The sequence below is a fragment of the Hylobates moloch genome, unplaced genomic scaffold, assembly GCF_009828535.3.
Source record: "Hylobates moloch isolate HMO894 unplaced genomic scaffold, HMol_V3 SCAFFOLD_11, whole genome shotgun sequence".
In the NCBI taxonomy this organism is placed as follows: domain Eukaryota; kingdom Metazoa; phylum Chordata; class Mammalia; order Primates; family Hylobatidae; genus Hylobates; species Hylobates moloch.
The window spans coordinates 15,892,118-15,907,992 of NW_026652286.1; the positions used below are offsets into that span (position 1 = coordinate 15,892,118).

Below are 15,875 nucleotides of genomic sequence, written 5' to 3' on the forward strand. Positions count from 1 at the left end.
AAGAAAGTTTGGAGAATGTTTGTAAATAAGTAAGAACATCCTGCGGAAACTTCTCAGCCAAAGCTCCCATTCTCCTCCCCACCTTCACCGCCACCCCCACCTCTACCCCTACCCCCACTCCCACCCCTACTCTTCCCTCCAGTCCTCGACGGGCTGAGCAAGACAAAAAATCGAGTCCGGCTAGGAGCTGTCCGGGCTAAGAGGAGTAGGCAGACGGGCTGCCTGGAGCTGCCTCCTGGCTGGTTGCGAGGCCCCGCACCTGTCCAAGTGTGCCAGGGGCGGGAGCGGGAATCACTAGACCTCCGCCTCGGCGCCATCTGTGCTCGGCTCTCCCTAAGACGCCGCCCGGATCAAGGCGCGCAGGGACTGGCCCTAGGACCCTCCTCCGGCCCAGGCGTCCCCCTCCCTGCTTCTACACACACACTCCCGGGTCCACCCGGGCTGGGTCTCCACGAGCTGCCTAAAGGTAATTCCACGCCCCGCCCCTTCCTCTCCCGCAAACTCCTCAAGCGACCCCTGCCCCTCCCGGCCCGACCTCTGTCACTTTCAAATTGGAGAGCCAGATGGAAGCACAGGGGAAGGAGTTGAGAAGCCTCCTGTTTTGAGGGATGGGGGACGGGAATGACAACGAGGGTCTAAATCTCCATTCCAAGATAGCCAGGCCTAGCTCCGCTAAGCCATCTCGCAGTCCACAGAAGGTGTGAGGGAAAAACAGGCACAGACCAAGAAGTCAGTGTCCTGCAGACCCCGCCCCAATTTCTGTGAGTCTTGACTTCAGAATCTGGGATTTTCCCGTTTTCCTCCTCTAAGTCACAAAGTCAACAGTTAATTCAAAGTCAAAGATAAATACAATCACCTACATTTTCTAATGCGGTTGGAGACTTTCAGCCAGAGGGCGAGGGAAGCCTGGGCAGGCCCCCTTTAGGGCTTCCCTCTAGAGAACCCAGCAGGCCTGGCGAGACCTTTGGCCTAGGCCCTGAAAAAGGGGTCGCTTGTCCTCTTCCCGGAGCCCCCGTCTGTGCCCAGCTAGTGACTTGCGGGCTCGAGGGCCAGGTTGGGGGTACTCATCGAGCCTCGAACTCCTCCTAAAAATGATTCCTGCCCAAAGCGCCTCAGTCCCTGCGCGGCCTTCAGGTCTCTCCGATGAAGTGACTCCTTTGGGGATCGGAGGAGGGGACAGGGTGGTTACCCAGAGAGGTAGCTGGCCAGCCTAGGGGCAGAGATCTTGGGGCCCTCGTGCCCGAAGGTGCGGAGGAGCGCACTCGGCAAGACTAGTTTCCTGGGGATCGACTCTACGCCCTACCGGAGGGCGGGCCAGGCCTGGCCGGGCCGGGCTAGGGCAGTCAAAGGCCGGGCCAAGGAAGGCCAGAGCAGGGGTTGGAGCCGGCCGGACCCTGGGTGGGGAGGAGCAGGCTCCCGCCCGGCCGGAAAGCTAGTCCGCGCAGAGCTGTGCCCAACTCTAGCCGCCATGACGTCACGCGGGCCAGGCAGCCAATGAGGACGGCGCTGGCGTGGATATTAAGGAAAGTTAGCGCCTGCCTGAGCACCCTCTTTTCTTATCATTGACATTTAAACTCTGGGGCAGGTCCTCGCGTAGAACGCGGCTGTCAGATCTGCCACTTCCCCTGCCGAGCGGCGGTGAGAAGTGTGGGAACCGGCGCTGCCAGGCTCACCTGCCTCCCCGCCCTCCGCTCCCAGGTAATCGCCCGGGCTCCGGCCCCGGCCCGGCTCGGGGCCCGCGGGGCCTCTCCGCTGCCCGCGACTGCTGTCCCCAAATCAAAGCCCGCCCCAAGTGGCCCCGGGGCTTGATTTTTGCTTTTAAAAGGAGGCATACAAAGATGGAAGGGAGTTACTGAGGGAGGGATAGGAAAGAGGGTGGAGGAGGGACTTGTCTTTGCAGAGTGTGCTCTTCTGCAAAAGTAGCAAAATGGTCCACTCCCAAGAGTGGGCTTCCAGTCCGGCCCTGAGCTGGGAGTAGGGGGCGGGAGTCTGCTGCTGCTGTCTGCTAAAGCCACTCGCGACCGCGAAAAATGCAGGAGGTGGGGACGCACTTTGCATCCAGACCTCCTCTGCGTCGCAGTTCACGACATCCACGCGTGGGAAAGTCCGTACCCGCGCCTGGAGCGCTTAAAGACACCCTGCCGCGGGTCGGGCGAGGTGCAGCAGAAGTTTCCCGCGGTTGCAAAGTGTAGATGGCTGGACCGCAACAAAGTCTAGAGATGGGGTTCGTTTCTCAGAAAAACGCGGAGTACGAAAGAATGCGGCCCACAGAGCTGGGCAGCGAGTAAAGGCCCCAGCGTGTGATTTGAGCTTCACTTCGGAAGACCTAATAATTAGCGATTCTCACTGAGCTAGAACGCGGGCTCGGGTTACTGCGGGCGCTGCGCTGGCTGCCTCGGCGGGAAGCGCGCGGGCGCCATGGGAGCCGGGCCGCCAAGCCCGGGAAAGAGCAGCGCCCACCACCCTGAGGCCCCTGGAGGGCCGGAACCGGGGCCCGGAAGTGTCCCCTTAGTGAGTCAGGGAAGGGACGACCCAAACTTAGACTAACTTGTGGTTCAGCCGGGCGAAAGTCCTGGGAGCCTGGCCCTAAAAGCAGCTGGAGACGCCCAGGCCGGCTTAGGCGGGGCACCCGAGAACCCCGCCTGGGAGTTTGCGGCGGCCTCTGGGCCAGGCCCCGGCTAGCCCCCAACCCCCACTCCCACTCGCGCTCCTGCGTCCCCTTTCTAGGTCTTCTGGGAGCACCTTAGGAGCTCAGTCACCTGTGACAGGTGTTTGGGACCGCCGGACTCCGAGCGGTGGCCGCCCCCTGCTCACCTCACCTGGAAACGGGGGACCAGCGCAGTGGCCGTCCGGCCGCGCGCCTTACCTGGGCCGGGATCCTCTCCTCCGCGGATTCCTCTCCCTGGAGCTGGGCGGCGAGCAGGTTGCCCGCTTCGCAGTGGGAAGTGGACCTTCTCCTCCAGTCATAAATCAAACCCAGCCATCCTCGGGCCTCCTCCCTCATTAGAGATGTTTATTGGAGATCCTGTTTATTCGGCTGTCACAGCGAGAAAACGCGGTGACATAATTACCTCTGACCAGAGTCCTCGCCCCGCGCCCAGGGCGAGCCGAGGACCTCCTCTGTCGCCTTCTCATGCCCGTGCCCTTCGTGATCGGCGCCCGTGATAGGCTTGTCTTTTTTTCCTCAGACCCTCTCACAGAATTTGGATGACTGGAATTACTATTCAGATTTCCCCAGGGCCCGGAGTTTATTTATTTATTTTAGAATTGGAAAGGAAAACCGAAGGGAACCCAACGCCCCTCCGGGGCAGAAGGGGGCAGCGCGCGCGAGGCGGAAGGAGAGTCACTCTCGCTGCACAAACTTTCCCGCGGGCCGCGCCGCGCGTGCAGGGGCTGGACGCCACCCGGCGCCAGAGCCGGGCCTGAGGAGCAGGGTCTGGCGGGGAAGGAGGGCTGCCAGCCTGCGTGGTGTCATTTGTTGCTTCATTTTTCATTCCCTTTCCCCTCGTGAGGAATCAGAGGCATCAGGGCCGCGGGCTGAGGATTCTTAAATTCTCCCCGGCCGCATTCGGCTGAGTCAACCCGCAGTTCTTGTCCGCCCCTATGCCCCCCGGCCAGCGGTTTTCCCCGCTAGCCACGTTTGGAAGTCACCCTCTGTGAGACTGGGTTAGGAAGTGATGAAAAGCGCAGTATTGCTTTCTAATTGAAAATACTTTTTTTTTTTTTTTTTTGGAGATAGCGCTGACAAATATATGGGATCCCGGCTTTTGATCCCTGGCTGCCGCCTCTGTTCTCCTGTCGCTAATAAAACTCGCATTGAGCCCCTTAGTGCCTTGATTAACAGGCAGATTAACTCTTACTGGGGTTGGGAACAGCTTGTCCTAATCAATGTCATTTTAAAAGCCGGTCAGGATGCGCTTAGCTCCGGTTCCCTGGATGCTTGAGCGAGCCAGCCATGACATTTGCTCCCTCCCCCTCCCCAGCCTCAAATCCCCCAGTAAAGGCCCCAGTTCCCGCCTGCCTGTTCCCAGGTCTACAACGGGACAAATCGCAGGACCGGGTCGTTGGCCTTTAGAATAGGCAGCGGTTTAGAGAGGGGATATCCAGGGAGAAGGGACTGAGGTGGCCTTGACTTGCTTGCTTTTCCTTTGAAGCTGAACTCTTGCCTCTTGGGGGCAGAGGTTACAGGGAAAAGAGAGATGGGGGGAATCGTCACAGGGTGATGAAATGGAAAGCAAACTTTTCTAGGAACCCTATTTGCAAAAATGGGAGAGTGCTGCTGATTTCAATTGTCCTACATGTCAGGAGTTTTAAACCTAGCTCCTATCTGGACAACAGCATAGAGAGACTGGGAGGCAAAGCCTTGGGAGTCTGACCCGCTGGGCTGCTAGGAATCCCTTTGCTGGGAGACTCCACTGGACAATGTTATTTTAAAGGTATTTGGGGGGTGGGCAGGGAGAAGACAGACAGACACAGAGAGAGAGAGAGAGAGACAGGCTGGCCTCCCAGAGTGAATGGAAGAGGACTGAGGACTGAACCCAGGGAGCCCCTAGCACTGGCCATTTGGCAGGAGGCGAGGAAGGGCGAGGGCACCGCGGCTTCCCCCCAAGCCTAGCAGTGGCCACAGCCTGGAGGCGCCACGGGGCGGCTCTGGGATCTTCTTGGCTTTTCTAGGCTCTGGGCTCGGCAAGGCTGCCGGGTTAGAGGGAACCGGCAGGTTGCTGGAGAAAGGAGAGGGACAAGGCCTGGAAGGGGGGCAGGCAGCCGGGACTGGGCGGCCGGGGTGGGAGCCTTTGCCTTTAGGGCTCACTCGACCCGTTTGCCAGCTCCGCGGACCAGGGATCCCAAGTTCCCAGGGTCTGCAAAGAGAGAGACGTTTGAGAGACTACAAAGTGACGCAGGTGTCTGCCAAGACTTTCCTTCTCAAAAAACTGCGAGTCTTCACCCTTTCCAGCGCGCCGGCGCTGCGCCTCTGCTGGACCGGGGAGAGAGTTTGGAGGTGTCAGAACTCCGGGTGGGAGGCTCTTGGTTCTGAAGCTGGGAGCTGGAGGCACATCCCCCCAGAAGTGGGCACTTCCTTGCCTCCCCGAAGGCCTGATTGGGTGGGCACAGGGGAATGCCAGGGACCGGTGCGGGTGAGATGCTTGCCTGACCTCATGTTGACGTATCAATACTGGCTAGAAGCTCTGGGCAGGCTCTGGCGAGTCACGGTCCCCCAGCGGGACTCCCTCCACGCAGAGAGCCCCGCTACCGGGTGGGACGACCCGGGCGGCCCCCGCGGGAACGCACCCGCCGGCCTGAGAGGTCCTCCCTCTGGCCACAGGGGGCGGAGGGTAGGGGGGAACAGGGGCCTGTGGAGAGGCGGGGAAAGGAGACGGAACCTAAAGCGCAATCCCCCGCCGCCCCCCCGCGTCTTTGAGGGCAGCAAGTGGGCCTCGGGCGTGTTGGTAGCCGCAATTAAAATGGCGACCTGCGAGTTGTCTCGGTTTTGTACACACCTCTGGCAACCGCGCCCGCACCTCAGTCTCGGCGCCCACACCGCTAGGCCGCGTCGCCCCCAAAGCGGGTACTTGGCAGAGGGAGTGAGGCTCCCCACGAGGCAGAACAGCACCCCCACCCTCCTTGAGACCAGTCCAGAGAGAACGAGGAAATCTCACTCTCACCCCTCTCTCCTTAAACTTTGAAAACTCTGCCTCATTCTGGGGTTGAGCTCCCCTCCCCAAATATTGACACATGGGAAGCAGCCAAGTCCTTTTTGTTTTTTGTTTGTGCGGAGGAGTTTCCAGGAGTCTTTCCCGGAGCCCCCTTCCCCACCCAATGACGTCAGTGGCATTCACTCCTTGCTCCTTGCCTTTTCTGATTTTTTGTTAAAACTTTTCTCCGCAGCGAGATGGGGGTTGGAGGGGTGGGAGAAGGAGCTGATTCAAAGAGCCATTGCCCTGGGGGGAAATAGCAACAAGATTACGGCTGCTTCTTTCCGAGGCAAAGCTTAAGAAGGTGCTAATCCACTCGGTCGCTAATTGAGAGGTTGTAAAAATGATACTCGCCTCCAGTTCGGACAGAATCACTGCCCGCCCTCCCCCCGCCAAGTCCCTAGCTCATGCACGGCGGACTTGAGTCTTGAGTCCAAGCTTCTTTAATGCTCGCTTGAAAAGTAAAAGGAGAGAGAAAGAGAAGGCCGACTTTCGCTAGTCTGGGACTCAGGGCCGCAGCCCCACTTCCCGGGATCCTCCGAAAGTCGCGCTCCTGCGAAATGAAACCTCGCCCAGGAGGCCGCGGACCTGGACACCCGGCCCCACCTCCTTTGCCTCTGACCCGGGTTTCCTCCCGGCGCTGCGAGCTCCTGGGCCGCGGGAAGGGTTAGAGCCGGCAGCCCTCCCCAGCCCTGGGAGGGGATAGGGTTATGCGACCCCACCTCTCACTAGGGCCGAGGAGGCCTCTGCTTCCCGGGAGCCCTGCCCGGGCTCCTTGGTCGCGGGGCTGCTGAGTCCCAGGCAGGAACGAGAGAGTGAGGCCCACACGTGGCCCGGCGGCCCAGTGAGGCTTGCAGCGTCCTCACTGTCCCGGCTGCCAGGGGCTGCGGAGACGCGGCCTGTCAGCAGCGAGTTCAGGTCGCGCAGATTTTATTGACGAGCTCTGACTTTCAGCACTTTCCCTAAGTCAAGAAGAGTTTAGCGTACCCTGCGGCGGCTTCATTTCAGCCTCCCTGCCTCAGCTCTCCAGCCCCATTCCCCCTCGCCCGGTCCTGGGGTGTGTCCCGTAGCCCAGGCCTTCCTTCTCCTTCCCGGCTCCATGGCCCGAAGCCGCCGAAAGAGCTCGGGACAGCGCAGGACCAGGCAGCCGCTCGCTCTCCTGTCACCTTAACTGCAGGCTCCGAGGGGCGCCTTTGGAGTGTACTGAGGTGTGTCCTAATCGTGCGGCATTCAACAAATGGACTTCTGGTGTGTGGTCAGAAGAGAAAAGCCATTTACTTACTTTCCTCCCCGGTTTTCTGGCAACAGCTGAAGGGGAGCTGCCTCCGTGGACTGAGCAGACCCAGGAGAGGGAGTCGTGGTGCGGACACACACGCACCACACACAGATGACCGGTGGCACACACGACACACGCTGACATACCGACATCGCCAGTGGGACACACACACACACACACAGCGATAGAAAGAGAGAGAATCTCTCCAAGCATTGGTCATCCACCCCCCCCACCCAGGCTTCCACTCCCCCTCCCCTCTTATCTCCCCTGGCTTCCCCTCCTCTCGGGCGCCGCGAAAAGCAGCCGCACTTAGTCAACAAATGGCACGTGGGAGAAGTTGGTGAGTGTTTGGTGAGGACTCTTCAGGGCTTTTCACAAGAACCCTCTGTACACAAAGTAAGTGGCGTGTTTACTCGGGCCTCTCCAGCCAGAGCTGTGCCTCTGCTCCGCTGCGCACCGCGGCTTCCGAAAGGAGAAAGGAAAGAAGAAAGGGCCGGGAGAGCGGGATGGAGGATTTGGACAGGCCCTGGAGGCCTGGGCTGGGGAGGCCGCTGGCCTCGTTTAGTTCTCGGCCCGGCAACCTCCCCTCGGCCTAGGCTTCGCCGCGGCCTCCGCAGCTGGAATGGAGCTGCCAGGATCCAGTGACGCTCCCGCCCCTTTCCTCTTCTTCCAAGGGGCCAGGTGGGCTGGGGTGCGGCCGCCGCTGTGCTCTGTTTCTTGGGGCCCGGGCTGGGACGGGGTGGGGGCGGGGCGGCAGGCCACGCTGTCCTGGAGTTGGCAAGAAAGGACAGCGCAGAAACTTGCGCCCTCCGAGGGCTGGGAGTCCCGCGTCCAGCTTAGGGGGAGTGGGGGCGCGACCCCCAACCCAGAAACCATCACTTGACCGCTCAAGTTCGCGACAGCAGGGAGGGCCGCGCCGAATCTCGGCGTGCGCGGAGCGGGAAGATGCCGGCGAGCGCCAGAGCCCGAGCTCGGGGGCCCTGCGCCGGGGAGAGGAGCCGGGACCCACCGGCGGAGCCGAAAACAAGTGTATTCATATTCAAACAAACGGACCAATTGCACCAGGCGGGGAGAGGGAGCATCCAATCGGCTGGCGCGAGGCCCCGGCGCTGCTTTGCATAAAGCAATATTTTGTGTGAGAGCGAGCGGTGCATTTGCATGTTGCGGAGTGATTAGTGGGTTTGAAAAGCGAACCGTGGCTCGGCCTCATTTCCCGCTCTGGTTCAGGCGCAGGAGGAAGTGTTTTCCTGGAGGATGATGACAGAGGTCAGGCTTCGCTAATGGGCCAGTGAGGAGCGGTGGAGGCGAGGCCGGGCGCCGGCACACACACATTAACACACTTGAGCCATCACCAATCAGCATAGGTGTGCTGGCTGCAGCCACTTCCCTCACCCACACTCTTTATCTCTCACTCTCCAGCCGCTGACAGCCCATTTTATTGTCAATCTCTGTCTCCTTCCCAGGAATCTGAGAATTGCTCTCACACACCAACCCAGCAACATCCGTGGAGAAAACTCTCACCAGCAACTCCTTTAAAACACCGTCATTTCAAACCATTGTGGTCTTTAAGCAACAACAGCAGCACAAAAAACCCCAACCAAACAAAACTCTTGACAGAAGCTGTGACAACCAGAGAGGATGCCTCATAAAGGTGAGTCCGCTTCTTTCTTCTCGCTTTATTTTTATCGCAGTATTCAGACAGGTCTCCCCCTTCCTCCCCCCTTCCTTCCTCCCCTCTCGCCGGTCCCCTCCCCCACTGCTACGCCGGGAGAGTTGGGCCGGAGAAGTTTCCACGCAGGAGCCCAAACTTTCTACTTCCAGCGAAAGCCCGCGTCGGAGGGCGACCGCCGGCAAGCGGGAGCGGCGCAGGGCTCGGGGCGGGCGGCCAGCTCAGCCCCAGCGCCAGCGCCAGCGCGGGCTGAGCTCGCGGGAAGAAGGGAGACTCCAGGCGCGGCAGCAGCCGCGGCTCTTAGCCCCAGCGTCGCCCAATGCTTCCGACCCGCGGGAAAAGACGAAGAGGCTCTGTGGTGCCCAAGGCCCTGGAACGGCCGCAGAGAGCAACCGCTGCCGGCTGCTTTGTCCAGCCCGAGGCCCAGCGAGCGCGCAGAGAGCGGGCGCTCCGAGGAATCGCCGAGGGAGCGCCGAGGGAACCAGCTCGCCGCGTCTCCGCCCGCCCGCCGGCCCTCGGGCTTTGTGCCGCACTGGGCTCCTGCGCAGAAGAGTCAGCCGGCACTCGAGCGCCGAGGGGGCACCGCGCCCGCCACCAGCCCGAGTGGAGTCAGTCGGCAAGGCAGCCGCACGCTGGAGGCAGAGGGAAGAGCGAGCTAGCGCTAGCCGGGAAGGAAGCCACCAGGCCAAGGCGGTGGGACGCGCGCTCCGAGGGAGCTCAGAGCCGAGCGGGAGGACTGTCAGCTTCCATCCAGCCCCCGGACTCTTGCCCCCAATTCCACGGGAGCGCTGAGCTCGGAACGTGAAAACCCTCTGCTCCCCAGGCTTCCCCCGACTCTCATCTCCCTCGCCCTGCGGAGGCTGGGGCTCTTCCCTGTCCTCCGGCCCCCTGCCCTTGGTGGGTATTTTTCCTTGTTTTCCTCTGATCTAGTCACACCAGGTGTTGGGATTTCAGCAAGTTTTGAGGTGCAGAGTTGGTTTGCTTTTTTGTTTGTTTTACTCCGAATCCCTTTATGTGTTTCTTGGTAAGGCCTTGAAAATAAATCTATATGAAAGCATTGGCTTTCCCCCTCGTCTGATCACTTCCTCTCCCAGCTAATTAGTCGGAGTAATTTGAGAGCTTTCGATTCTAAGATCCCAGGAGGAAAAGTATCTTTTCAAAGTTCATAAAGTTGTTGCCTCTTTCCTTGTGCAGGTTTTCTCAGTCTCCCTGCGCCATAATAGCCCTGAATTTTAGCAAGTGTAATTGGGGGAAATGGAGTTGAATTTCAAGTGGAAATGCTTTCTTTTTCGAGTGCTAAAACCCGGCTCTTCATTCATGAGCGATTTCTAGAAAGTTTAAAAACAAAGTGAACGTGGTTTCTTTCTTTCTTCCTTTTTATTTTCCTTATACTCTCCCAAGCTCCCTAAGCCATTTTGGACGTTTAACTCGAACTTGGGAAGGTTTTAGAAGGGGCTGGGAGCAGAAAATGAAATGAAAGGCAAACATCTTGAAAGCCTGGCGAGTTTACTGAAGAGAAATAATAGTTGTTGCGGTTGACATTACATGTTTTATAGCCAGTGACCTTTGCAAACGTCTGAAGGCAGTTTGATTAGTTGTTATCTTATTTGGCCCTAGAGAGTAAAACTTTGTCATCTTAATTGCTAATTACTCTTTTGGCTGGGGGCGGGAGGACCGAGAGCTCTCCCCTTTACCCCAGTTAAAGAGTTTGGGGATGGAATTTGAGAATTAAGTAATTAAAATAACAACAGCATTTGAAAACTGAGGCTTGTGTTGGGGACAGAGAGGTGGGGGCAGTGGTCCAGCGGTCTTGTGGTCCAAGGCCGGAGCGACTCCAAAATGTCTGGAGACTCCTTCCTTCAGGATGTGGGTCTATGGCCCCAGCGAGGCCGTACAGAGCCTCGGGCTGAGCTGGGGGGCTCAGGCTGCATTTGGGGGTCTGACCTCTCCGGTACACAGGACTGCTTCCGGGTGTCGATGTGCCCCACTTCCCGGGTTGCTTCTGCACTTAGTGTTCACGTTTACTTAAGTAATTAGATAGCTTCTTAGCGAGAGGGAAGTGGGAATGGAGCAGGACTGGAATTTGAAATACTACCACCTTCCCAGCTGCTTCGAAAACTAATCAACGAGGCCTCTCTGGGCTCAGCTACTGAATTTTAAAAAATGGTATCAAGAAGTTACAAGTCAGGATGGGAGCATTCTGTTGTGATTGTGTACAGTGTGGGTTGCAAAGTGGAGTTCCGGAAGTTTTACTCCTCCTAGGGGAATTCCATTCCCCATCTCCCCACCTACTACTCCTTTGCAGCTTCAGGGTCCTGCATTTGGTGGAGTGGGGTATTCTGCATTGGAGTTGGAGATTTTGCCTGTCCAGGGCATGGCTATGGGTGCCGGGACTGAGAGACAGGAAGGAAGCATTGGAGAGCCAACCTAGATAAGGGTAACTAGTAGCCCTCTGCTGTGGCCAGTATTTACCCAATGCTGAGAAAAAGTCTTCATTTTCGGTTTATTTTTATGGATTTAAGCTGCCTACCAAGTAGTTAAAAAGTAGACCAGGAATGGCCTTGTAGGGTAAAATGTGCTTCTTGAAATTCTTTGCTTGCAGGCAGGCAGATCAATAATCACCATACGTAAAACAAACAAAAAAAAGCATTAAAAAACAGAAATGATGCTGTGACTATTTTGTTATTTTACCTCTTTTTGGGGGGCAGACCTCTTGAATGGGCTCTTTATTGCAACTCTCTCTTCCCAATTGAGCTCCCCACGGTGCCGTTGTATCTTTTTACAGCCCCTAACAACTCACACCAGTAACACAATTACCTCCAGATATTTATAACAAGAAATTACTTTTCTATTTTCTCCACTTGCCCAAAAAGACTTTTTTTTGGGGGGGGGGGGAGGTAGGGAGGTGTTCGTACAGGAGCAGCCTCGGGGAACCCTGCACTGGGTCAGGGCTTATGAAGCTAGAAGCGTCCCTCTGTTCCCTTTGTGAGTTGGTGGGTTGTTGGTACATTTGGTTGGAAGCTGTGTTGCTAGTTCGGGAGACTCGGTTTTGCTCCTTGGGTTCGAGGAAAGCTGGAGAATAGAAGCCATTGTTTGCCGTCTGTCGGCTTTGTCGACCACGCTCACCACCTCCTGTTCGTACTTTTTAAAGCAGTGAGGTGAGGTAGACAGGGTGTGTCACGGTGCAGTTAAAGGGGTGAAGATCTAAACGCCAAAAGAGAAGTTAATCACAATAAGTGAGGTTTGGGTTAAAAAGTTGGGTTTTCCCCTTTCAAAGTCCCAGAAAGCTGGGAGGTAGATGGAGAGGGGGCCATTGGGAAGCTTTTTTGGTGTAGGGAGAGGAGTAGAAGATAAAGGGGTAAGCAGAGTGTTGGGTTCTGGGGGTCTTGTGAAGTTCCTTAAGGAAGGAGGGAGTATGGCCCTGCAGCCCTCCCAAACTGCTCCAGCCTATGCTCTCCAGCACCAGGAAGTTCCAAGGTTCCCTTCCCCTGGTCTCCAAACTTCAGGTATTCCTCTCCCTTCACACCCCCTCAACCTCAGCTCTTGGCCTCTACTTCTTACTCCACTGTTCCTCCTGTTTCCCCCTTCCCCTTTTCCTGGTTCTTTATATTTTTGCAAAGTGGGATCCGAACTTGCTAGATTTTCCAATTCTCCCAAGCCAGACCAGAGCAGCGTCTTTTAAAGGATGGAGACTTCTGTGGGTCAAGATGCTGCTGAAAATGTGGGTGTAATGCTGGGACTTAGAGTTTGATGGCAGTTTGACTGAGCCCTAGATGCATGTGTTTTTCCTGAGAGTGAGGCTCAGAGAGCCCATGGACCTATGCTGTTGAACCACAGCTTGATATACCTTTCTCTCCTTCTGTTTTGTCTTAGGGGGAAGACTTTAACTAGGGGCGCGCAGATGTGTGAGGCCTTTTATTGTGAGAGTGGACAGACATCCGAGATTTCAGGCAAGTTCTGTGGTGGCTGCTTTGGGCTCAAAACCCACAAACAGTCAAAGCAAACTATTTCAGTATGCTTCTTCACTATAGTTCAGATAGAAGAAAAAAATCAAAATTGGGGCATCGCTTCTACTGATTAAAGGGTTAACTGCTAAAGAATGTAGGGGAAACAGATTGGGGATATTCCAGTACTTTGTTTCAAGCCCCAAAGAGTAGATTTTGTATGCACTGCAGGGCACAGCTGGGTGACCCTCAGATCGCCCCAAGCGTTGAGTGGATCAATTCCTAAAGAAAGGAGATTCTCCTGTCCTAGCCCCAGGTCCACCTCGGTTGGGAGTTCAGGCCTACCTGATGCAGCTGCCCGGGGATTAACTCCTATTTTCTTGCTAACAGAGCCCCATATTCGAGCCCCGTGGAATCCCGCGGCCCCCAGCCAGAGCCAGCATGCAGAACAGTAAGTGCCTCTGGTCTTTCTGGGACTTCGGGCTCGGGGTGCGCGGACCCGAGGGTCAGGGGAGGACACAGGGGCTCGCGACGCCCGCGCTGGCCCGGCCGCCGACCGACTGAGGCCCGGGGACCTGCGGCGGCTGCTCCCCCCTCCGCGCCCGGCAGCCCGGGAGGGGAGGGCGTTTGCTTGGCTCTTCGCGATACTGGAGAAGCAGGGGCTGGGCCCTTAAGAACAGCCCGCCCGAGTTTTCGAAGCTGCGGTAGAGAAACCCCATCCCCCCCAAATCCTGTAACTCACACCCCCTCCCCGCCCCTGCCCGGGCTCTGACCCCGGAGAGAGGGGCTGGGCTGAGCAGGGCGGGGCGAAGCCTTCTCCTAGTTGCGCGAGAAGGAGGCCCCTTTGGGCTTAGCCAAGACTGAAAGTCTCCACCAACCCGGCGGGGTTGGGGACTTCTCTCCCCAAGTCACTCTCAGGGCAGCTCCTCCCCTCCTCACCCCACCTACGGGCCTAGAAGGGATGGGGAGAGGAGCCCCCAGGCCTGCAGCAGGGTAGGGGTGGTAAACTCGCTGTTATAGGGCGCGGGAGAGAGCACGTTTTACTGGGTCTGGGAAGGAGGTGCCCAGGAATTGGAAAATCCCTGCCCTGGCAACTGCAATTGCTTGGGTCCTGATAGTCCCAGGCCCAGAGCGCTTTTGATACTTATGGCTCTTGTACCTTCCTGCTTTCCTCTGCCCAGACCCCGTGGGGTCCCACCCACCTTCCTGTTCAGTTGGTGGGTGCTGGTACGTGGCAGGGCTAGTCTAGAGCTCCGACCTGGGAGCCTGGAGGCCCAGCGAAACCAGGCTCGGTTTGAGGTTACGGTTGAGGCACACGGCGTCAGGGCTCAACTGAACTCGAAGTGTGGAAAGGCCCAGGTCTTCTAGCAGCCTGCCCTGGCCGAACCACAAAGGCTTAAGAGGGTCCCCAGCACCTTATCCATCTGTTCTGGAAACGCCGGTCGCCCCCTGGTGCTTCCGGGGCTGGTAAGCGCGTAGCTGAGGAAGGGGCACAAAGGTGGCGAGCTTTGCGGGAGTAGTTGTGCAGAACCTGCCGGACCCCAGGGCTTGGCCGGTAGGCTCGCCTTCGGCGGCTGGGCTCTCCCCTTGGAGCTCAGACTCCTCAGCCGCAGGCTGTCTCTCCGGCGAGCCTCAGCCAGGGCGCGCAGCCCTGAGCGTTTGTCGCTGCGGCCGGGTTGGCAGGCCCCGAGGGGCGCGGGGTCGCGGGCCGGCCCGCAGGGCTTTGCGCCGCTCGTTCCCGGGTGTGCGCGAGGCGCGGAGCATCCAAATTGACACCATATGTTTTCCTATTAGTTGCTTCGCGGTCGAGTTCTAGGCGCATAATCATCGCCAGTGGGCGAGAGCGCCAGCCGTCCCTAGGGAAGGGACACAATGATTGAGGCTTAACCTCTGAAAGGAATTTGGAGCTGCGCTTTCTCGCTGCCATTTCGATGCTGGGAGTGGCGCTCTGGCCCTGGCGTCTCCTGGGCGAGCACCCGCCGGCGGTAGCTGCGGAGGTAGCGGGCACGTTGTTATTTTTTGAAATGGGTGAGGAGGGAGGTCTAGATTTAGGCGGCCTCACGCGCCCGCCTTGGCATTAGCAGACTGGGAATTGCCGTGGCTATGCCCGAAGTTTGGAAAATCTCTCTCGGTCTCTTTCTGGGACAGCCTTTCTTTTTCCGGGAAGCTCCCTGTGCCTAGAGGTGGGGCTCTGTAGCTGGAGGGGTGATGGAACTCGCGAGGCAAAGGAAGGCAATAGAAGGAAGTTAGGAGAAACCGGAAACGTGGGCCAGGCCTTGCTCTGTTGGAGAAGCGGTGTCCCCGCAATGTCCCTGCTTGCGTTGGTCCCGGCCGGAGCCCAGATCCCCCAAACGCCTGTCACTTCTCATCGAGTTGAGGCTCCGGCCCCCACCCGCGCCTCGGTGAGGGCCCCCCCTCAGCCCCAAGCCTTCGGCTACCCTGAAAACGCGGCTCCCCTCGAAGGGGAAACGAGTGCAGTTCAATCTCGTCTGAGTGATCTACAAATAAGGACGGAAAGGGTCGTTTTATCACGGTCCCGTTTGTCGTGACGATGCAATTTCCCGGAGCGGAGCACTGTCACAAAGTGACAAGGCTGCCACAAGCGCCCCGACTGATCTTTTCAATTAGCCTTCCATGCATGATCCGGAGCGACTTCCGCCTATTTCCAGAAATTAAGCTCAAACTTGACGTGCAGTTAGTTTTATTTTAAAGACAAATGTCAGAGAGGCTCATCATATTTTCCCCCCTCTTCTATATTTGGAGCTTATTTATTGCTAAGAAGCTCAGGCTCCTTGAGTCAATTTATCAGTAGGCTCCAAGGAGAAGAGAGGAGAGGAGAGGAGAGCTGAACAGGGAGCCACGTCTTTTCCTGGGAGGGCTGCTCTCTAAGTCGGGGCTGCAGGTTGGAGATTTTTAAGGAAGTGGAAATCGGCAATTGGCTTTATTTGTGTGTCTGTGGTTTTTGGGGAGGGTGACTACAAAGAGGGGCTAATTCCCTCTCACTGCTCTCTAAGGTTGGACCACAGGGATGAGGTTGTGAGATACAAAGATAAAGGAGGGATGGGGAACACTATGATGTGGTCTTTTTCTTTTCTGTTTTTGATTTTCGCTAATATCTATCCTTGGCTGAGGGGAGGGCGGAGTTCAGCGGCGGAAATAAAGCGAGCAGTGGTTGGTGCGAACCGACTCCCGGCTCTAAGCCTTACTTGCGGTGGCCGGACTTGTCTGTGGCTGAAGCCGAGCCCGGACTCTGACTCTCACGTCTGCACTGGAGGTGCGGAAACCTGGACTGG

The 15,875-nt window shown here is 57.5% G+C and overlaps 2 protein-coding genes across 23 annotated transcripts in view; one reads left to right on the plus strand and one right to left on the minus strand.

The window, feature by feature from the left end:
• LOC116476392 (uncharacterized) overlaps positions 1 to 3,112 on the minus strand; it is a 171,657-nt gene extending 168,545 nt beyond the window's left edge. For both annotated transcript variants that reach the window (XR_004250208.2, XM_032166352.2), the window contains exon 1: positions 2,867 to 3,112. Coding sequence is in view for 1 of the 2 variants with exons in the window: in XM_032166352.2 (XP_032022243.1) it covers positions 2,867 to 3,004 (138 nt within the window). In the remaining variant the exon portion in view is untranslated. The remainder of the gene's footprint in view (positions 1 to 2,866) is intronic.
• PAX6 (paired box 6) overlaps positions 1,546 to 15,875 on the plus strand; it is a 29,027-nt gene continuing 14,697 nt past the window's right edge. For 3 of the 21 annotated variants that reach the window (XM_032166330.1, XM_032166339.1, XM_032166335.1), the window contains exons 1-4: positions 1,546 to 1,698; positions 8,433 to 8,620; positions 12,512 to 12,588; positions 12,973 to 13,033. In XM_032166330.1, coding sequence (XP_032022221.1) covers positions 13,024 to 13,033 — 10 coding nt within the window. In that variant the 5' untranslated portion in view covers positions 1,546 to 1,698; positions 8,433 to 8,620; positions 12,512 to 12,588; positions 12,973 to 13,023. Of the gene's footprint in view, positions 1,699 to 6,751; positions 6,902 to 7,254; positions 7,366 to 7,418; positions 7,651 to 8,125; positions 8,621 to 12,511; positions 12,589 to 12,972; positions 13,034 to 14,034; positions 14,050 to 15,393; positions 15,485 to 15,517; positions 15,857 to 15,875 lie in introns of those variants that run through there. The other 18 variants (XM_032166328.2, XM_032166338.1, XM_032166333.2 and 15 more) reach the window with 11 other exon arrangements.